Below are 22,960 nucleotides of genomic sequence, written 5' to 3'. Positions count from 1 at the left end.
TGAAATATTGACCGTACAGTGTCGACATTCCAAAGGCTTGCTGCTGCTTCTCCTTTGGATTTGTACACTCCTGCCAAAATGAACAACCCAATGTAGGCTTGCAAATAACTCCCCTCTAACTTTGTCATTTCAAGTATATAATGTTCAATTGATGGTGCAATGAAAAGCTGAAATGCTGATTTTATGTCTTGAACATGACTGACTGCATATTTGGTGGACCCTGGAACCATTTTGATACCCTGTCGTTCAAGTGGTGAGCGGGACCATAATAATTTCCCATTTTTGGAAGGTAACGTGTCTGCTGGTGGTTGAGAGACAACAGGAGGGTCAACACTAGGAGCGTCATTCTCATCTGAGGAGGATGCCTCATAATCAGGGTCTTCCTCAAGATTATCCTGTCTCAGACACATTCAATGTCACTTTCAATGTCAAAAACCTGTGACAAAATCTCACTGACAGAAAACCTTTGCTTAGAGGCCATTTTCAATCGAGAGCTTAAAGAGAAAGCCCACTGAGCACAAAGAGTAATATTTTAGAAAGCTTCATGTGCTTCTACCCTGTAAACCTACCCGTGTGAATTATGTTTTCCCCTCCCACAAAAAAACACAGGAAATATCAAAGTTCTCGCAAGAATTAGGTCCACCCCCATACCCCCCATCTACCATGGGAAATATCAAAGTAAATGATCATTTAGATTCCCCCTACCACCATGTCATGTGAACCGTCAGTGATTCTTGCGATACTATATGGTTGATTTTAAACTATTTATTCTTACTATTTATTGTACTTTACATATAAAAATTTAGTGCATATTATAAAATCATAGCATGTTATAGTGACCTCAATATCACCCAAAACATAACACATTTTTATTTTATATTTCTTATGTTTTATCCAGCTAAAAGACCCTGGGGTCAAATTGACCCCAAAGAACACTGATGTTACAAAATGTGTACAGGGCATTGGAAAAATAATATCACGTTAATTTTATGTTTACCAAGTTTTCCCCATTAAATTAGGAAAAGTCATTCAATATGAAGCAAAAACAAAAACAATGTCTACTATATATACACATACCGTGTTTCTTCTAGGATTTTTTCCAGCTGTGGCGGCAGACTCTGTTGAGCATTTTACACAGATCTACCAACTACATGTGGCGTTATTTCATTGACAAATGTCGTGAGCGCAGTATTAGAAGTCGAGATCGCATTCATGTAATAGCCTACGAGCATGTCAATCTCTGTGCTCGAGCGCCAATTTCCTGTTCGTGCACAAAACTTCTTGCGCGCCCTCAAACACACGCTGCTCAAGTGCAGATTTTCTTGCGCTCTCTCAAATACACACTGCTCAAGTGCAGATTTTCTCGTGCGCTCTCAAATAAACACTGCTCAAGTGCAGATTTTCTTGTGCGCTCTCAAATAAACACTGCTGAAGTGCAGATTTTCTTGTGCGCTCTCAAATAAACGCTGCTGAAGCGTGATTTAGTGCGTTTATGTAGTGAGTATGTCTCCATCATTTATTAGATTTGCTTTGAATATTAATGAGTGTCTCCAATAGACCTACAGAGCAGCATTAAACGTCCTGAAGTAAAGTGAAACGGCTATAAACTCCAGCAAGATAAAGTCATTGTATGCAGAGCAACAGACCTTTATCTGTAAATAACATATAATTATGGAAACTGTGTTCATCATAACTGAAAGCTACGCCGTGTTTGCTGGCCTCACGCATCACACACCTGTCACTCAGCCTGTCTGTCAGCATGTCACTACTACGCACAGCACTACTACGATTACAGAAAAGTTTGCGCTGTTATAAGTCACTTACCTTTTAATACGTTTTTGGTGAGATTATAACCCGCTATTAAAAAACACGACTGAATGTTTTGAATGAGAAGCTGTAATGTAGCCGTGGCGGGATGAATTTTGATGTGGCGCCCCGCCACGGACGAATGAATGTAGCGGAAACCATGACATACGGTTAATATTGAATGGGGTCAAATTGACCCTAAGGATAATAGGAGGGTTAAACGAGAGAGAAAAGTGTGAAAATATTAATGTCATCTGAAAAAATAGTGTAGCGAGGGATTTTACAGCCTTAAACATCTATAATAAATGTAAAAAACAAAGCGGACTACTTCACGGATTTCACATATTGTGGGTTATTTTTAGAACGTTAAACTCCCGCGATTAACGAGGAACCACTGTCCATTTTTCTTTACTTGAAGTTTCCTAAAACGTCTTTTTGATGGCGAAAGCTAAAATCTTATATTTATATGCCTTCTGTTTCTATTCTCATTGGATAGATTCCTCAGTACATCAATTTTTATCTTAGCCATGTGTTATTTGTTGTGTGTGTGTGTGTGTGTTCAGGTTATCTATCCCGTGTGCTGAGGAATTACACCGAACAGGCGTGTGACGGAGAATTCCTGACTTTTCGCTGCCCGCCCAGAACCTCCATCACCGTCCAATCAGCTTTCTACGGCAGAGCAGACTCCGCCCAATCACCTCAGTGCCCCTCCCCTTACATCAGCGCTGGAACACACATAGTGAACGACTTCACTTCCTGTCATGTGTCAACATCCTTGCAGGTAAAGAGTGACATGTAATTCATTCATTCATTTTCCTTCAGCTTAGTCTCTTTATTTATCAGGCGTCGCCACAGCGGAATGAACCGCCAACTATTCCAGCATATATTTTGCGCAGCGGATGCCCTTCCAGGCCCTTCCACACTCATTCACACACACACTCATAAACTACAGCCAATTTAGTTAATCCAATTCACCTATAGCACATGTGTTTGGACTGTGGGGGAAACCGGAGCACAGAAATCTCCACACAGAAATCACAACTGGTCCAGCCGGGACTCAAACCATCAACCTTTTTGTTGTGGGGCGACAGTGCTAACCATTGAGCCACCGTGCCGCCCAAAAATGTAATTTATTTTAGTATGAATTAATAAACAACATATTATTATTGTATTATCATTTTCATTTTAGTTTTTTGTCATTTTGTTATATTTTTTGACATTTTTTTAATTATTTATTTTTGTTTTATTTTGCTTTATATTTTATTTCAGTTTCAGATGCTTCTGTCATTTTATATTTATATATTTATATTTATTATATTAAGCTTTATTGATTTTTCTGAATGTCTTTTTTTCCTGATTTCATTATAGTATTTAAATTTTATTTTTAGTAGACGTTTTTGTCTGTTAGTTTTTTATTTATTTATTTATTTATTTATTTATTTATTTATTTATTTATATATTTTTTATTATTTTTATTATTTATTTAGGTTTTATTTTACTTCATATTTTATTTCAGTTTTGTATGCTTTTGTCACTTTATATTTTATATGTTTATATTTATTATATTAAGCTTTATTCATTTTTCTGAAACTGTATTTTTTTCTGAATCTGGCATATTCCTGTAGTGTTTAATTTTAGTAGAAGGTTTTTGTCGCTTTAATTTATTTACTGTTTTACATTAAAACACTTTACAGAACTAAACAGTCAATGACAGCAGCAGTTATTAAAAAATAAACAACAAATGTAAAAAATGAAATCAAATAAATCAAATAAATAATAATAATAATAACAAGTAACACTACCAGTAAATAAAAACAGATTACAAAAACACACACACATCATATTTACATTTCAAAGGATACAGAATACTATGTCCGGTTTAGTTGAAGGTTTGGTCATTTTGTTTTTGTTCTTTTGGCATTTTTATTTATTTATATTTTATTTATCTTTATATTTTATTTCAGTTTCAGATGCTTTTGTTATTTTATGTTTTATATATTAATATTTATTACATTAAGCTTTGTTGATTATTGAATCTGAATCTGGCATATTATTATAGTGTTTTCATTTTCATTTTAAGGCAAGGCAAGGCAAGGCAAGTTTATTTATATAGCACATTTCATACACAGTGGCAATTCAAAGTGCTTTACATAAACAGGAATAAAAGAAACAATTATAAGAGAAATAAAAACAAACATAAAAATGGTAAGAATAAAAATAAAATAAAAGCTGATAAAATGTGTTATAAAAGAATTAAAAAGAAGAGAAAAACATAGTAGTCGGACGTAGCACAGTGCTCATTCAGTAAAGGCACAGCTAAACAGATGTGTTTTCAGTCTTGATTTGAATGTGCCTAATGTTGGAGCACATCTGATCATTTCTGGAAGCTGATTCCAGCAACGAGGGGCGTAGTAGCTGAAAGCCGATTCACCCTGCTTTGACTGAACTCTTGGGATTTCTAATCTATTTGATCCTAAAGATCTGAGTGATCTGTTAGGTTTGTATTCAGTGAGCATATCTGTAATGTATTGAGGTCCTAGGCCATTTAGTGATTTATAGACCAGTAATAATACTTTAAAATCTATTCTAAATGTGACTGGGAGCCAGTGTAAAGACCTGAGGACAGGTGTGATGTGCTCTGATTTCCTGGTTCTGGTCAGAATTCTGGCCGCAGCGTTCTGGATGAGCTGCAACTGTCTGACTGTCTTTTTGGGAAGGCCAGTGAGGAGGCCATTACAGTAATCCACCCTGCTGCTGATAAAAGCATGAACAAGTTTCTCTAAGTCTTCACTGGAAACAAAGCATCTAATTCTTGCAATGTTTTTGAGATGATAGTATGCTGATTTACTAACTGCTTTGATATGACTATTGAAACTCAGATCTGACTCCAGAGTCACACCAAGATTCTTGACCTTATGTTTTGTTGTTTGACCCTTAGAGCCAAGGTACGCATTCACCTTGAGAACCTCATCTCTGTTCCCAAACGCAATGACTTCAGTTTTCTCTTTGTTTAACTGAAGAAAGTTTTGGCACATCCAATTGTTAATTTCATCAATGCATTGGCAGAGGGTGTCAATGGGGCTGTAGTCATTAGGCAGTAAGGCTAGGTAGATCTGAGTGTCATCAGCATAGCTGTGGTAGGATATTTGGTTCTTTCTCATTATTTGGCTCAGAGGGAGCATATAAAGGTTGAACAGGAGTGGTGCCAGAATCGAGCCTTGTGGGACTCCACATGTCATGGGTGTCCACCCTGACCTATGGTCACCTATACTGACATAGTAACCTCTTCCTTCAAGGTAAGATCTGAACCATTTGAGGACCGTCCCAGACAGCCCAACCCAGTTTTCCAGCCTATCCAGAAGTATGCTGTGATCGACAGTGTCAAATGCAGCACTGAGATCGAGCAGTACCAGCACTGTTAGTTTGCCTGAATCTGTATTTAGGCGGATGTCATTGATTATCTTTATAAGGGCGCTCTCTGTACTGTGATGTGGTCTGAAACCAGATTGATAATTGTCTAAACACCCCTTGAAGTTTAAGAACTTGTTAACCTGGTTAAAAACAACTTTTTCAATGATTTTGCCAATGAAAGGGAGATTTGAGATGGGCCTGTAATTGCTCAATATAGTGTTATCCAGGTTGCTCTTCTTCAAGAGGGGTTTAACAACTGCAGTTTTAAGTGAGTTAGGAAAAATCCCTGAGAGAAGTGAAGCATTTACCACTTTTAGAAGATCCATTTCTAAGCAGGTCAACACCGTTTTAAAGAATGATGTGGGGAGCGTGTCGAGACTGCAGGTTGATGTTTTCATAATTTGCACGATCTCTTCTAAGATTTTGCCATTAATTGCCATGAAATCGGACATAATGTCTGATTTCTTAAGTTGTGGTTGAGCTAGTCTGACGTCGACACAACTTGGCTGATTGGATGAGCTGATTGCCTTTCTGATATTATTGATCTTGTCAGTAAAGAAATGAGCAAACTCATTACATTTGCTTTCAGAGAGTAGCTCACTGGGAATCCGACTGGGGGGGGTTGTGAGTTTCTCTATCGTTGCAAAGAGTTTACGAGCATTGTTTACGTTGCTGTTTATAAGGCTTGAAAAGAAAGTCTGCCTAGCAGTTTTTAGTTCCATATTAAAAGCACGAAGACTGTCTTTATAGATATTATAATGGACTACTAGTTTCGTCTTTCTCCACATACGCTCAGCTTTTCTGCACTGTCTTTTCGTCATTTTTAATTTTGGGGACTTCGTCCAAGATCCCCTTTGGCTGCTAGTTATATTCTTGGCTTTAACAGGAGCAATGTCATCTATGACATTCTTAACTTTAGAATTAAACAAATCAAGGAGAGAATCAACAGAGTCTGCAGATATACTTGGTGCTAGCGATATGGCCTTCATAAACTGCTCATTAGTGTTCTCATTTATGCATCTCTTTCTGACAGAGACAGATCTGTCTTTAATAGCTGGAGTGATCAATATATCAAAGAAAATACAGAAATGATCAGATAGTGCAACATCCTTAACAACAGTTGATGAAATGTGTAAACCCTTAGTTATAAGTAGATCAAGAGTGTGTCCACGATTGTGTGTGGGTCCTTGAACATGCTGAGTCAGATCAAAAGTGTTCAAAACAGTCATCAGTTCTTTTACAGCATTGATTTCTGGATTATCAATGTGAATATTAAAATCCCCAGCAATGGTAAAATAGTCAAATTCAGAGGTTACTATTGATAACAGCTCTGTAAAATCATCAATAAAAGCTGGAGAATATTTTGGAGGTCTGTAGATAATGATCAGTAAGATACGTGGAGCACCTTTTAGTGCTATACTCAGATATTCAAAAGACAAAAAGTCACCAAATGACACTTGTTTACACTCATAGACATCTTTAAACAGGGCAGCAATGCCTCCACCTCTCCTATTGGCTCTGCAAACACTCAAAAAGTCAAAGTTTAAAGGAGCTGTTTCATTCAGAACTGCTGCACTACAGCTGTCATCTAGCCAAGTTTCATTTAAAAGCATAAAATCAAGGCAATTTGAGCTGATAAAATCATTGACTAAAAGTGACTTATTGTTGAGTGATCGGATGTTTAAAAGTGCTAACTTAACAGTTTTAGCTGTTTCTGCTACAGTAGTCTCAGATTTATATTTAATAGACACAAGATTTGAGTGATTTGCTATACGGCCTGAAAAAGTCTTCGGTTTTCTGTCACGTAATACAACACATATATGTGTAGAGAAAGCTACAGGCACACTGGGTTCCTGCTTGTTCTGTAAACATCTGATAAAGACACTGTTATCTAAGCAGGCACCCGAGACACATCATGGAGAGCAGTTTTGTTCACCAGCTGAAGATGGTGCGTTGTTGTTTGGGCCCTGGCGGTGGGGCAAATGTCGGAGGGCTCTTCCAGGTGGGCTCAGAGGTGGTTGTGGAGCAGGCCGCTTTTTGGTTGGTAACTGGGGGCTTGCGGCGATGGAGTGTGAAAGTTTAGTTCCAGCATGCACCAGTTCCTCCATCTTTTTTGAGAAACCCAAGAGAGGCGAGCAAGGTGATAATGGGAACGTGTCTGGCGACAGAGGCTGTGGCTCTGGAGATTCTGGGTGCTGAAATATGTTTTCCTGGGTGTTTTCCTGAGGATCAGTTTTTAGTGACGAGACATGATGCTGTTCTGATGCGTCACAGTCTGTCTGTGTTGAGCAGAGGGCCAGCGATAGTGTCTCTATCAACAGTGGGTGTTTTGGCTGCGTGGTGTTATCACTGTCCTTGGGTGATGCGTCAACCCCAAGTCCACTCGGGAGCTGATTTGAGGTCCTGTGGTCATCCGGACAGATGCTAGGTGTGTATGTGCCATTTGGATTGAGGTCAGTGGCACATACAGCTGATGGATGATGGAGGGAGAAGAAGATATTGTCCTTTAGCACCTTTGCACCAAGTTTGTTTGGGTGAAGGCCGTCTGATGTCAACAGTTGTCTTTGGTTCCAGAAGAGATTGAAGTTGTCAATAAAATTCAGTCCTTTCCTGTTACATGCTTTCTGCAGCCATACATTTAGACCAAGCAGCCGTGAAAACATGTTTGTCCCTCTTGCAGGCAGTGGTCCACTGATGAACGGCTGAATTTTCACTCTTTCAACTGTTTCCAAGAGCTCACAGAAATCTCTCTTGAGCAGTTCTGACTGTTCCTTTCGAATATCATTCTTCCCCACATGGATGATAATCCGTTTTGCAGTCTTGTGCTTTTTCAGAATTTCCTTAAGTTCTTTGTTTACATCAGAAACTGTTGCATGAGGGAAGCAGTATGTCATTGTAGATTTGCTCCTAAAATTCCTGATTATTGAATCTCCTACAACTAGTGTTCTTATCTCAGGTGCGATCGGAGCAGAATGCCGCTGTCTAGTCGGCCTTGAGCCTCTGTTCCATGCAGAGTTAGCTGCTGAGTCATGCGATCTCTGTCTGACTGCATTTGGGGATTCTTCACCCATATTACTCAGTACTTCATATCTGTTCTCAAGCTGTATTTGAGTCCGAGCTGTATTTGGGGTAGAGGACGCTAATGCGGCAGCATATGATCTGACCCCACGAGTACCCTTTGGTCTCGCACCTTGTTTATGCCAATGCTCATTTTCAACAGCTTTAATCTGTTTTTCAGTGCTCGAAATAGTGGTAGGAATAGATTTATGGGACTCACCGGATTTTAGTAGAAGGTTTTGCAATTTAGTTTTGTTCTTTTGGCATTTATTTATTCCTTTATTTTGCTTTATATTTTATTGTAGTTTCATATGCTTTTAGCATTTTATATTTTAAATATTTATATTTATTACAATAATCTTTATTAATTTTACTGACTGATATTATTGTAATATTTAAATTTTAGTTTTAGTAGAAGGTTTTGTAATTTTGTTAAATGCTTTTGGCATTTTAATTAATCAATCATTAATGAATTTTATTTATTTTTATTTTATTTAGCTTTATATTTTATTTCAGTTTATGCTTTTATCTTTATATATTTTAAATATTTATATTTATTACAGTAAGCTTTATTGATTTTACTGAGTTTTTCCTGAATCTGGCATATTATTGTAATATTTTAATTTTAGTTTTAGTAGAAGGTTTTATAGTTTTGTTAAGTGCTTTTGGCATTTTAAATAATCAATCATTAATTGTTTTTATTTTATTTAGCTTTATATTTTATTTCAGTTTATGCTTTTATCTTTATATATTTTGAAATATTTATATTTATTACAGTAAGCTTTATTGATTTTACTGTTTGGTAATTGCTTTTTAAAATCTATAAATTTTACCTTAATTTATTTCTGCTTTATTAATTATTTTTGTCATTTTATTATTTTTAATGTCTCTATTTCGTTTTTTGTATTTTTATGCAGTTTTAGTTCTTTTTTTTAGTGGTTATTAATTTATTTTCATTTCATAATTTTTTCTTGCATGTGTGTATATATATATATATATATATATATATATATATATATATATATATATATATATATATATATATATATATATATATTTATTTATTGTATATAGCAGATTAGAGAATAGAAATTGGTTGTAATCATTGTTTCACGTTGTCTTTAGTAGATTTGAAGTGTATGTATGTGTGTTCACTGTGTGTAGCACTGTATTGTATCATAATGGTGGTGTTTTTGTGCATTTAATTGAGTCTGAATTCATTTTGTTTTGTATATGTGCATTTAAAAGTTTAAAAACCCAAATGCATGTGATGAAAGTGTGTGAGTGTGTGAGTGTGTTTGTTGCGGCAGCAGCTTGTTTGATCTGCGGCGTCTCTGACAGCACACACACGCGTGATTTACTGTTTCACACTTAGTAAAACCGCACGCTATAAACACACACATGTAGAGCGCTGTGTGCTGGAGTCAGATTACACTCCTGTGTTTTTATGCCTGAGGGAAGGAATCCACTGCGGGAAGATGTAAGCTGTGGAATGCATTTACCTGGATGTAAAAGAGCTGTCTGTTTTACTCGATTAGTCTCTCTGTCTGTCTGTCATCTGTCTATCTTTCTGCTTCTTTCTGTTTTTCTCAATCTGTCTATCTTTATCTGTCTGTCTTTATTTTGACTGTTTTTCTGAAAATGTCTGTCTGATCATCCCTGTCTTTATCTATTTGCTTTTCTGAATCTGCCTGTCTCTCTTTCTTAATATGCCTGCCTGTCTGAATCTGTCTGAATCAGCATGTCCTCGTCTATTTGTTGTTCTGAATCTGTCTGTCTGAATATGCCTGCCTACCTGCCTGCCTGCCTGACTATCTGTCTGTCTGACTGTCTGTCTGCCTGTTTGTCTGTCTGAACCTGCCTGTCCTTGTCTGTCTGTCTGTCTGTCTGAATCTGGCTGTCTTTGTCTGTCTGTCTGTCTGTCTGCCTGTCTGTCTCTCTGAATCTGCCTGTCTTCGTCTGTCTGTCTGTCTGTCTGTCTGTCTGTCTCTCTGAATCTGCCTATATTCGTCTGTCTGTCTGTCTGTCTCTCTGAATCTGCCTGTCTTCATCTGTCTGTATTTCTGAATCTGTCTGTCTGAATCAGTCTGTCTGAATTAGCATGTCCTCATCTATTTGTTGTTCTCAATCTGTCTGTCTGTCTGTCTTTCTGTCTGTATTTCTGAATCTGTCTGTCTGAATCAGCATGTCCTCGTCTATTTGTTGTTCTGAATCTGTCTGTCTGAATATGCCTGCCTACCTGCCTGCCTGCCTGACTATCTGTCTGTCTGACTGTCTGTCTGTCTGTCTGTCTGAATATGCCTGCCTACCTGCCTGCCTGCCTGCCAATCTGTCTGTCTGACTGTCTGTCTGTCTGTCTGTCTGAATATGCCTGCCTACCTGCCTGCCTGCCTGACTATCTGTCTGTCTGACTGTCTGTCTGTCTGTCTGTCTGTCGGTCTGTCTTCATCTATTTGTATCTCTGACTCTGTCTGTCTTTCTGAATATGCCTGCCTGCCTGCCTGCCTGTCTGTCTGTCTGTCTGAATCTGTCTGTATTTCTGAATCTGTCTGTCTGAATCAGCATGTCCTCGTCTATTTGTTGTTCTGAATCTGTCTGTCTGAATATGCCTGCCTACCTGTCTGTCTGTCTGTCTGTCTGTCTGTCTGTCTGTCTCTCTGTCTCTCTGTCTCTTTGTCTGTTTTCATCTGTCTCTCAGCCTCTGTCAGTTTTTCTAAATCTGTATTTTTTTTATCTGTCTGTCTCACAGCTTCTGTCTGTCTCTCTGCAGAAAATGCTGGATGAATGTGAGGACAGACGGAGATGTCAGGTTCTCGTCAACAGTCGTTTGTTTGGGACGGACCCCTGCCCGAACATCAGCAAATACCTCAGTGTGCGCTACAAGTGCAGGCCGAGTGAGTTTCACACACACACACACACACACACACACACACACACACACTGTTTTCAGCAGGTTATTGTGTTCTGTTAGCTGAGCAGAGAGAAATCTGTCCACGTCTTTCCTTCCTCTCATGCAGGTCTGGAAAATAAAGCTCCGCACCTCAGTCACAGGTCACTGTGTCTGTTAAAGCTCCATAGACACAAACACACACTGGTTTCAGCTCACTTTTGTCTTCTATAGAGGTGCTGTTTAGCTGATCTTAAGATTTTTAAAGTCTTTAGAAATAATACAAATACAAATATTGTGGTGTTGGTATCAATTCAGTTCATATTTATTTCAGTAGATTATGTTAAAGCAGCTTAACATGGATGAAGAAAAGAGAGTAATATGATATCGTAGCCAAATAAATAGGCAAGTTTTGGAAGAGATATAAAAATCTAGGTACCGTAACCATCTTAACTGCATTACAGTTTTTTTCCATTGGTTTGACTCATTTCTTGAAACAGAGATTACTTTCTCAAAATTCTAAGATCACTTGGCAAAACAGTGTTACAGTTCAGCACAACACTGAAGCTCACTTGCCAAATCTCATACCTTTCCCAAAACAGTTCACTCATGCATCAAAACTAAAATCCTTTCCCATATAAAAAGTCAGTGCCACAAAAATGGCAAATATTATGCTTTACCTTATACTCCTCACAATCACTGCACTTTTTAACACTTGCACATTTAAAGTTTGCACATATTCATTGCACTGATTCACTTATTTCAACTGCACATACCCACAGCACATGGACATTTGTAATTATGTACTAACTTCTGATTATTAATAGCAACCTGTACATATATTCATTTATTGCAAATCTCTGTTCATAGCTAATACAACCTGTATATAACATTCATAGTACATCCATCTGTAAATATCACCATAGTTTTTTTATAACTGACTTTATAACTTATACCTGTATCCTGCACTTGCTGATATTGCACTGCTGGTTAGACTGAAACTGCATTTCGTTGCCTTGTACTTGTACATGTGTAATGACAATGAAGTTGAATCTAATCTAATCTAATCTAATCTAAATATCCTTCTCAATTGCTTTGGCTCATTTCTTGAAACAGACTGAACATTCTCAACACTCTTGGTGCTTTTCCCAAAATAATGTGGATGGTTCGGCGCCATGGTTCACCTGCAAAAGTTCATACCTTTCACAAAACAGTTCACTCATGTGTCAAAACTACATTTCCTTCTCATTTTAACAGTCAGTGCCCCAAAATGCTTCATCCCTTTGGCATTGTGTTAAGCACTACGAGTCTAAATGTTTAGATGTTTTGTCACTATGGCAGAGGACTGCTAAAATATCCCTCATGTCCACCTTAAAGTCTTAGTCCAGTCCTTCATTGACAATGGTTACTACACTGTTTTTGTCTAGCCAACAGAACACAATTGTGTATAAAATGGAAAAAAAAGAAATAGGATTTTAGGGTAAGAGTAGCCTCCAAGGTTTGACGTCACACACTGACTGCACTCATACTGCCAAGGAAATGGTAATGATCAACCACACACAAAGTAACTTCAATATATCAGGGCAAAAAGAAACTGTATACAGCATAATAAACTGTAAAATAATCACATAAGGGGCGATGCAGTGGCGCAGTAGGTAGTGCTGTCGCCTCACAGCAAGAAGGTCACTGGTTCGAGCCTCGGCTGGGTCAGTTGGCGTTTCTGTGTGGAGTTTGCATGTTCTTCCTGCGTTCGTGTGGGTTTCCTCTGGGTGCTCCGGTTTCCCCCACATTCCAAAAACATGTGGTTCAGGTGAATTGGGTAGGCTAAATTGTCTGTAGTGTATGTGTGTGTGCATAAGTGTGTCTGTGTTTCCCAGTGATGGGTTGCAGCTGGAAGGGCATCCGCTGCATAAAACAAATGCTGGATAAGTTGGCGGTTCATTCCAATGTGGTGACCCCAGATTAATAAAGAGACTAAGCCGAAAAGAAAATGAATGAATGATAATCACACAAACAAAAAGCTAGAGTGCTATAAATAAAGCTGGAGTTTCATAACAGTTCTTCACTGCCCGCCGTCCTCACCCTCCTGACTATCCATACGCTACAGTCTGTGTGTCCACAGATTCTGGTCCACATCACAGCGTATATTCTCCCTTGCAATGCAATGAGGGAAGAAATGGTGTGAGTGTCACAACCATCCCCTACAGTGATCGATCAAATGTTCCAAGGATTCACCTACTGTATGGTATTCATGGTATTATGGTCTTGACTAATTTTGACAGTTGAACAAACTATTGTGCATACAATGACATATGCAATGAAATAACGCTGACACGTGTTGGAGAGAACAACCATTAGACTGAGAATTAACAATCAGTTTAGATCAACAAGATCTATTTACTTGGAAATTGTGCTAAATGTAGGCTATCTGTACTTAATCATGTACTTAGACGTTTGCAATTTGATGAAATAAATGAGAAATTCAATTCTGTTGTGAACATTTGCCAAGTGGTTTAGAGGTTTGTCCAAGTTGTTTTGAGAATGTAATTTCCAACACAGGCTCATTGTGAAAACGTAGCCCTGCGGATGTTTCTGGAGACAGCGAATTACATAGCCGGAGGTACCTATGGCTGCATTTAATTTTTTTAAACGAACGTTACGGGGCGATGTGACGCCGTTCCTTTTCGCGCTTACCAGGTGACCGCTTACCTCCGTATGAACCAGCTGCAACCAGTTTGTCCCGTTAGCGCGCCACGTACGTCAGCGGACTTGAGACGCAGAGAGGAGTTGACCACGAAGACGGGGGTTCGAGTCTGGTGAAAAGTGTTTCCAAAAAGCAGGTAAGACAAAAACAGAATCCAAAAAATAAAACAAACAAGTGAATTGCAGGGTGAGGATGTGGTAAAATCTGAAAATTTTTGCTTTTATTGTTTTGGATTGCTTTTGAAACGCGTTGGTAGGGTTTAGGGAAGCGTGTGGGCAGGTCAATCGATAAAATTGGTTGGGTTTAGGGAAGGGGGAGGGGGTGGGTCAGCAGATCGTTCGCTCAGTCAGTCAGAAAGTCTGTCAAAAAATGAGTTGACAGCGGCCTCTGGTGGGTTTACGCTAGAACAGCAGGCGCAAATGGCACTCGCGAGGGAAATTAAAGATCTCAAAAGCATACACAGCAACCTCTGGTGGTTTCGTGAAAACAAAAACTGCTGAAAAACGTGCCGCCAAGACGTATTCCGCGGTCTCCAGAAACATCTTTCGAGGTACGTTTTCAGAATGAGCCCGGGTTGGTAATTTCTGTTTCAAGAAATGAGCCAAACTAATGGAGAAAAACTGTAATACGGCCTATCATGGAAAGAGGAAGTGTCCTCCGTTTGCTAATGTCCATCTTCAGGTTTTCCTATTTCTCAATAAAATTCAGTTTGAAAATAAGTTTGGGGTTCCTAGGCAGAACAACTCAAAGGTACTTAAGTCTGTCTGTAATTTTAAACGGAATCCATATCAAGATCTTCACCTAAAGACATGAATTGACTCTTTTACCAATTAATTGTATATCCAGAAACTGTACCAAATGATTTTATAAGATCTAACAGTATAGGGACAGACTGTTCAGGATCAGACAAAAATAGAGCAATGTCGTCCGCATTTAAAGAAATGTAATGATTCACATTTCCAAGGCTTACAGGTTTGATAGATGAGTGATTTCTAATACTGAATGTAAGGGGCTCAATTGCAACTGCAAAAAGAAAAGGACTGAGGGGACATCCTTGACGTGTCTCACAATGTAATAAAAATGGCTTTGACTTCTCTTGATTTGTACATACAGAAAAGGTTGGGTGAGCATATAATGTTGTAATCCAGAATACAAAACGACTACCAAACCCACATTCTTCCAAAACTTTCACCATATAAGGCCATTCCACCTGATCGACCTTCTCTGCATCTAAACACAAGGCTGCCACCTTGGAGCCTTTTTAAAGTTTATTCTTGTAAAGTTTTCTGTCCAATCAAATGCTTTATAGTGTGTGTTTTCTCCCTGTAGATGAGTACAAGAGTAAGGTGGTGTGTGAAGGAGAGCGTCTGCGGTTGGGATGTAAGACAGGGATGCAGATCGCGGTTTATTCTGCCATGTTTGGCCGCACACAGCAGGGCACGCTGGAGTGTCCTCCACACCACCAGAGGGTGCCATCTGTCGGTAAGACATCATGTCTCACTTTCACCAGCTGTGAAAAAGTGCCAATTTTATGCTTTGACGTTACCAAAGAAGTTAAGATTGTCCTTTTTTCCTCTGTTTAAATAAAATTTTTTCGGTGAAATGAGAAAGAACCAAATCTCCTGCCACAGCTATGCTGATGACACTTACTGCCTAATGACTACAGCCCCATCGACACCCTCTGCCAGTGCATTGATGAAATGAACAGTTGGATGTGCCAAAACTTCCTTCAGTTAAACAAAGAGAAAACTGAAGTCATTGCGTTTGGGAACAGAGATGAGGTTCTCAAGGTGAATGCGTACCTTGGCTCTAAAGGTCAAACAACAAAAAATAAGGTCAAGAATCTTGGTGTGACTCTGGAGTCAGATCTGAGTTTAAATAGTCATGTCGAAGCAGTTAGTAAATCAGCATACTATCATCTCAAAAACATTGCAATAATTAGATGCTTCCAGTCAGGACTTATGCTGTGTTCACACCAGATGCGGAAGACGCGTCAAGCGCGAGTGATTTACAGGTCAATGCAAAGACACGAATAGACAACCTGCAGAGCGATACACGCGAATGTGCGAATGGTGCGATACGCGCGTATGGTGTGGTGCGAATTAAGCGTTTTGCATGAAACGCTCGAGTTCGAAAATCTGAACTTCAGTGGACATTCGCGCCACGTTAACCAATCAGGAGCTTGCTCTTGTGGGGGCGTGATTATGACGAAGCGCCTGTTGATGGTGTCTCAGGAGAAAATCCTCCTGCCTTTACCGACAACAGTTCATCAAACTGGGTTCGGCTCAGTCAGAAGCACAGCTGAAAGCTTCCATCATCCAGGTTAAGTTTCTGGAGGAGTTTATGAGTTCACAGAGCTGGCTGCACCTCTGAAAAGATCTAGTGGACTCAGACACGGCTCCAAACTCCAAACACTGTTAGTTTACACATGAATCCGCGTCTGTTCTGAAGTGAATTTGATGCGCGAATGAAGCGGATTTGATGTGCGAATGAAACGGATTTGATGTGCGAATAAAGCGGATTTTCACGCACGAATGAAGCGAGTAAACTCAAATGTTCATGCGTCTATTTACGCGCGAATAGCATAATTTATCCACGCGTTCTGCATCTGGTGTAAACACAGCGTGAGAAAAACTTGTTCATGCTTTTATCAGCAGCAGAGTGGATTACTGTAATTGACTTCTCACTGGCCTTCCCAAAAAGACAGACAGTTTCAGCTCATCACTGCCGCCAGGATTCTGACCAGAACCAGGAAATCAGAGCACATCACACCTGTCCTCAGGTCTTTACACTGGCTCCCAGTTACATTCAGAATAGATTTTAAAGTATTATTACTGGTCTATAAGTCACTAAATGACCTCAATAAAGATCACTGATCAATTCTCACTGAATACAAACCTAACAGATCACTCAGATCTTTAGGATCAAGTAAACTAGAAATTCCAAGAGTTCAGTCAAAGCAGGGTGAATCCGCCTTCAGCTACTAACAGCGCCCCCTACTGCTGGAATCAGCTTCCAGAAATGATCAGATGTGCTCCAACATTAGGCACATTCAAATCAAGACTGAAAACACATCTGTTTAGCTGTGCCTTTACTGAATGAGCACCACAGATCGAACTATTATGTCTCTCTTTTCTTTTTTTATTCTTTTATAGCCTGTTTTAACACTTTTAATCTGTTTTAATCATTTTTAATTCTTTTAATATTTTTTTTAATGTAAAGCTCTTTGAATTATCATTGTGTTTGAAATGTGCGATATAAATAAACTAGCTTTGCCTTGAACTGTCCCTTTAACATGCGCTTATGCAGTTATCATGCGTCTTCATCAAACACACACACCTGTTTAAATGCGAATGACTTAGGTGTTTGGTTTGATGACGGCTTCATCTCTGCTGTTTCAACATGTTTGTGTGTGTGTATGCGCGTGTGCAACATGATGCCGGCGCTCCGTCTCTCTGTTACTGCTTTAAACACCACACTGAGTCTGTCCTGGAGAAAACATGTCCGACTGAAGAGAACGTGTGTGGGAGGGAAATCAGTTAAACATCACTATCTGTCTGTCTGGAGACGACTAACAGCTGATCTCATCACTCCTGCAGGCTGTGTGTGTGTGTGTGTGTGTGTGTGCGTGTGTGTGTGTGTGTGTGTGTGTGTGTGTGTGTGTGGTGTGTGTGTGTGCGTGTGTGGGCGTGTGTGTGCGTGTGTGTGTGCGTGTGTTTGTGTGTGCGTGTGTGTGTGTGTGTGTGTGGGTGTGTGTTTGTGTGTAAGTGTGTAAGTGTGTGTGTATGCGTCCTTTCGTGTGCTTCATGTGTGTGTGTTAGGTCACTTGATTGTGTTTGTGTGTGTGTTTATGTGTGGATGTTTGTGTGCATTTATGTCTGTGTTTGTGTGTGTGTGTGTGTGCTTGTATACGTGTTTGTGCGAATGTGTTTTTGTGTGTATGTTTGTGTTAGTTTTTTGTGTGTGTTTGTGTATGTGTGTGTTTTGTGTGTGTGTTTATGTGTGTTGGTTTGTGTGTGTGTATGTGTGTGTATGCTTGTGTGCATTTATGTGTGTGTGTGTGTGTGTGCGTGTGTTTGTTTGTGTGTGTTTGCATGTGGATCTGTGTGCTTGTGTGCATTATTGTGTGCAAATGTGTTTTTGTGTGTGTGTGTTTGTATACGTTTGTGTGTTTGTGTGTGTTGGTTTGTGTGTATGTGTGCATTTATGTTTGTATGTGTTTGTGAATGTGGTTTTGTGTGTGTGCTTGTGTTTATGTGTTGGTTTTGTGTGTGTGTGTGTGGGCGTGTGTTTGTGTGTAAGTGTGTGTGTGTTTGCATCCTTTTGTGGGCTTCATGTGTGTGTGTGTTAGGTCACTTGATTGTGTTTGTGTGTGTTTATGTGTGGATGTTTGTGTGCATTTATGTCTGTGTTTGTGTGTGTGTGTGCTTGTATATGTGTTTGTGCGAATGTGGTTTTGTGTGTGTGTTTGTGTTAGTTTTTTGTGTGTGTTTGTGTATGTGTGTGTTTTGTGTTTGCGCCCTTTTGTGTGTGTGTTTATGTGTGTTGGTTTGTGTATGTATGTATGTATGTATGTATGTGTGTGTGTGTGTGTGTGTGTGTGTGTGTGCGCGCATGTGGATCTGTGTTTGTGTGCGTGATTGTGCGAATGTGTTTTTGTGCGTGCGTTTGTATGTACGTTTGTGTGTGTGTGTTTAGGTGTGTTTGTTTGAGTGTGTGTGTGTTTGTGTGTGTGAGAATGTGTTTGTGTGTGTGTGTGTGTGTGTGTGTGTGCGTGTGTGTGTGTGTGTTTGTGTTTATGTGTTGGATTTTGTGTGTGTGTGTTTGTGTATGTGTGTGTTTTGTGTGTTTGTATCGTTTAGTGTGCATGCATGTGTGTCTTGTGTGTGAATGTGTTTGTGTGCGCGTGTGTATTTGTGTGCTTGTGTGTGTGATTGAGCTAATGTTTTTTGTGCGTGTGTGTGTTAGTGCAATTGTGTGTGTGTGTTTGCATGCACATGTATGTTTGTGTGTGTGTGTGTGTGTATGTGTGTATATATATGTATGTTTGTTGGTTGTGTTTATGTCTGCTTGTGTTTATGTGTGTTGGATTTGAGTTTGTGTATGTGTGTGTTTTGTGTGTTTGCATCCTTTTGTGTGCATGCATGTGTGTGTAATTGTGTATATGTGTGTGTTTGTGCGCATTTATATATTTGTGTGTGTGCATGCTTGTGTGTATCTGTGGGCTTGTGTGCGTGTTTGTGCGAATGTGTTTTGTGTGTGTGTGTGTGTGTGTTTGTTAGTGCACTTGTGTGTGTGTTTGTATGTACGTGTATTTTTTGTGTGTATGTGTGTGTGTGTGTGAATGTTTTTGTGTGTGTGCATGTCTGTGCTTATGTTTATGTGTGTTGGTTTTGTGTGTATGTGTGTGTGTTTTGTGTGTTTGCGTCCCTTTTTGTGCGTGCATGTGTGTTTCTGTATGTATGTGTTTGTGCATGTGTTTGTGTGTGTTTACATATGTGTGTGTGTGTTGGTGTGCGCGCGTGTATGTGTGTTTTTGTGTGCATGTGTGTGTTTCTGTTTGTAAGTATGTATTTGTGTGTTGGTTTGTGCGTGTGTGTATGTTTGTGTGCCTTTATGTGCGTGTGTGTGTGTTTTTTTTTTGTCTGCATGCATGTGTAAACTAATGTTTGCGTGTGTGTGTGTGCATGCATGCATAGTTGTGCACATTTGTGTGCATGTGTTTGTATTTGTGTTTGTGTGTGTTTGTATGTGTGTGCATGCCTGTATGTGTTTGTTTGTTAGTTTTATTGTGTGTGTCTGTGTGTGTGCGCACTTGTTTGTGTGCATTTTTGTGGGTGTGTGCATGCGTGGGTGTACACGTTTGTTTGTTTGTGCATTTATGTATGTGTATGTGTATGCATGTGTGTGTGGTTCTGGTATTTGTCATATTGTGAGGACCAAATGTCCCCACAAGTATAGCAATGCCAGTATTTTTGACCTTGTGGGGACATTTTTGGTTCCCTTGAGGAAAACGGCTCATAAATCACACAGAATATGTAATTTGTACAGTATAATAATTATTTTGTCTGTGTATAGTCCACATAAAGCAAGAAACCCAGTGTGTGTGTGTTTGAATACATATGTCAGTGCAGTTCTCGCCCACACACAGTGAGGTGGGCACTCTTGGCTCCAGGTTAACTGTGATGTGGTGAGTGTTTTGTGGAGGCTCTGGGTGTGTTCAACAAATGTGTTTTGCTTGGATAAAAGAGACGAGACGTGTGTGAGCTGCTGTCTGTGTTTTCATGCTGTTCAGTCATGATAGCGTCTGATTGGCTGTTATTGTGTGGTGTCAGACAGCGTTTTCACCTATGAAGTAGTGTGTAATGTTGTTGTTTGTGAATGTAAAAGGCTTGCATCAAGTTAACACACACACAAACACACCAACAAGGTTATAATAGTTTTGGATTTTTCAGTAGTTTTAGTTTCTATTTCGTTTAGATTGTTTTGTTTTCAAATTCAGTTCATTTTAATGAGTTTTTAGAGGCAGAATTAATAGTTTTTATTAGTTTCCATATCTTGAAATTATTTAGTTTTAGTTTAACATTCATTAGTTTTAGTATTCGTTAGGTATTTATTACTGTAGGTGTAAGATTCAAAATCAACAGAATAAATATTGTATAATAAAAACTGACTGATATATATTTATATCATATTTATATATATATATTTACATTTACATTTAGTCATTTAGCAGATGCTTTCATCCAAAGCGACTTACAAATGAGGACAAGAAAGCAATTTACACAACTATAAGAGCAGCAGTGAACAAGTGCTTTAGGCAAGTTTCAGGTGTGTAAAGTCTAAGAAGCAAAGCATTAGTGATGTGTTTTTTTTGAGAGAGAGAGAGTACAGTTAGCGGTATAGTCAGAGAGGCAGTTAAAGGGCACATAGGTTACCTCTTTTTTCATATTTAATATAAGTCTTTTGTGTCCCCAGAATGTGTCTGTAAAGTTTCAGCTCAAAACACCCATCAGATTATTTATTATAGCTGTTTGAAGTGTCTGTATTATAACTGGAAAAAAGGTTTTGCTGTTTTTTTGTACTGGCCCTTTAAGGCTAGTCCTCCCCGCCCACCGTTCCCACGTGCCTGTCAGCAATCGCCGCCCTTGGCTGCCTCAGGAAGCAGATCTCACGTAACGTGTGTGAGAAATACTACAGTAAGAACTTTAACAATCAGTATTTGATGCATTTTTTGTGGATTTGCAACAATGAGTCACACACAATGTCATTACAAAGTTCACGCACACACACAGCAAGGACACAAACACATAGCGCACACACATACACACACACACACACACACACACACACACACAAACGTAGCGCGGACATACGCACACACATAGCTCAGGCACGCAGACACACACACACACACACACACACACACACACACACTTAGCTCAGACATGCAGACACACACACACACACAGCTCAGACACGAAGACGCACACACACACAGAGAGAGAGAGAGAGAGAGAGACAGCGCGTCAAGCTTTGCACTCGTTTTGCACGCTTATGTGACATGATACTGGTAATCTCCACTGCTGAATGGATATCTCTACTATTAATGTACAATATAAACCTGATTTAACGTCCACAAACCGCGATTGAAGCGTCTTCCTTTATAATTGTTCTGACACACGGCTGTGCTGATGAAGTGAATCTGAAGTGAATCGCTGTAATTCATTACACACATGCTCTGTTTTAAAACATTTTAAACATGTGAAACTCACTCTTGATCACGTTTGATGATGATTAATGACTCTAGTGAACTGAACACACCTTTTATTCCTGGCTGCTTTGCGCTCGTCCTCTCTTGATTATATGATTATATACGTGACTACCTGACATGTTAATGCGCCCAGCTGTCAATCAATATTGGTGGACAGGGGGGACGGCACTCCTACATCAAGTTGCGGTTGATCTGAAAACCGCTCCAATTGGTCCACCGTTTTTTATGTTGTTAAATTGGAAAAAAAAGGACTGGGTGTGTTTATTTCACCCCAATATGACAGTTTATACACTATACTTACACACATTTCTGTCCAAACAGCTTGAAAAGTCGATTTTTCACCATAGGTGCCCTTTATTTGTAATTTATTAATTTACCAGGGACAATGCTCATTAATAAACAGTGAGACTGTAAATAAGCCAGAGTTAGCCACGGGGGCTAATTTTCATCTGTTGCCCCCTGCCAGATTTTATAAGGCAACCTAAAATCAAAAACACATGATCACACATACAGAAACAGTAAAATTACAAATGAAAACAGGATAAAACATGTAATAAGAATTTCTTAAAATGTTAGACAGAAGAATTACACATGATTACAAACTTGATTTGCTTTTAGCCATTTCTTTAACTTATATTTAAAAGTTGAATAATTTGTAACACCCCTTAACTCAATGGGAAGTTTGTTCCAAAAATGACTGGCTCCAACTGAGAAGACTGATTGTGCAAAAGTTGTACGTCTGAACTGCACAGCACAGTCTCCCCTGGTAACAGATTAGGTTTAAGATTAGGAAGGAAAGTGGAGACTAAATAGTTGAGTTTTCAGTCGTTTCTTGAAGACAGCAAGTGACTCTGCTGTTCTGATGCAGTTAGGGAGTTCATTCCACCAACTGGGCAGATTGAATGCGAGAGTTCGGGAAAGTGATTTCTTCCCCCTTCCAGCCTCCTCCCTGCCTAATCAAAGGAGGCTTGGAACTGGTGTGTGGGGTGCCTGACAGGACTTGTAGTCTATATGGAGGCAGGATTGTAGTCCATGTAAATGTGGACGTTCTCCAGCGATCTGTGAAGGTTAGATTACTGGTGATCGTGACAAGTGGTTTGTTCTGTAGACAACTGGAAAAATATCGCCTAAGGGGGCTGATAATATTGGCCTTAAAATAGTTTACAAACTTTTATTCTGCTTTTACTCTAGTCGAAATAAAACAAATAAGAGTTTCTCCAGAAGATAAAATATTATAGGAAATACTGTGAAAAATTCCTCGCTCGGTTAAACATCTCTTGGGAAGTATTTAAAAAAAGAAAAGTCACAGGAGGGCTAAGTG

The 22,960-nt window shown here is 39.2% G+C and overlaps 1 protein-coding gene across 1 annotated transcript in view; it reads left to right on the top strand.

Moving 5' to 3' along the window:
- Positions 1-22,960, top strand: part of LOC130247715 (protein eva-1 homolog C) — a 144,977-nt gene that overhangs the window by 26,839 nt on the left and 95,178 nt on the right. Inside the window, 3 exon segments of the mRNA XM_056481144.1 lie at positions 2,370-2,587; positions 11,045-11,168; positions 15,195-15,347. Of these exon segments, the coding sequence (XP_056337119.1) occupies positions 2,370-2,587; positions 11,045-11,168; positions 15,195-15,347 (495 nt within the window).

This window comes from Danio aesculapii, chromosome 20 (genome assembly GCF_903798145.1).
Source record: "Danio aesculapii chromosome 20, fDanAes4.1, whole genome shotgun sequence".
Classification (NCBI taxonomy): Eukaryota; Metazoa; Chordata; class Actinopteri; order Cypriniformes; family Danionidae; genus Danio; species Danio aesculapii.
The sequence above is the reverse complement of the archived record's forward strand: the minus strand, read 5'-3'. Positions and strand labels throughout refer to the sequence as shown.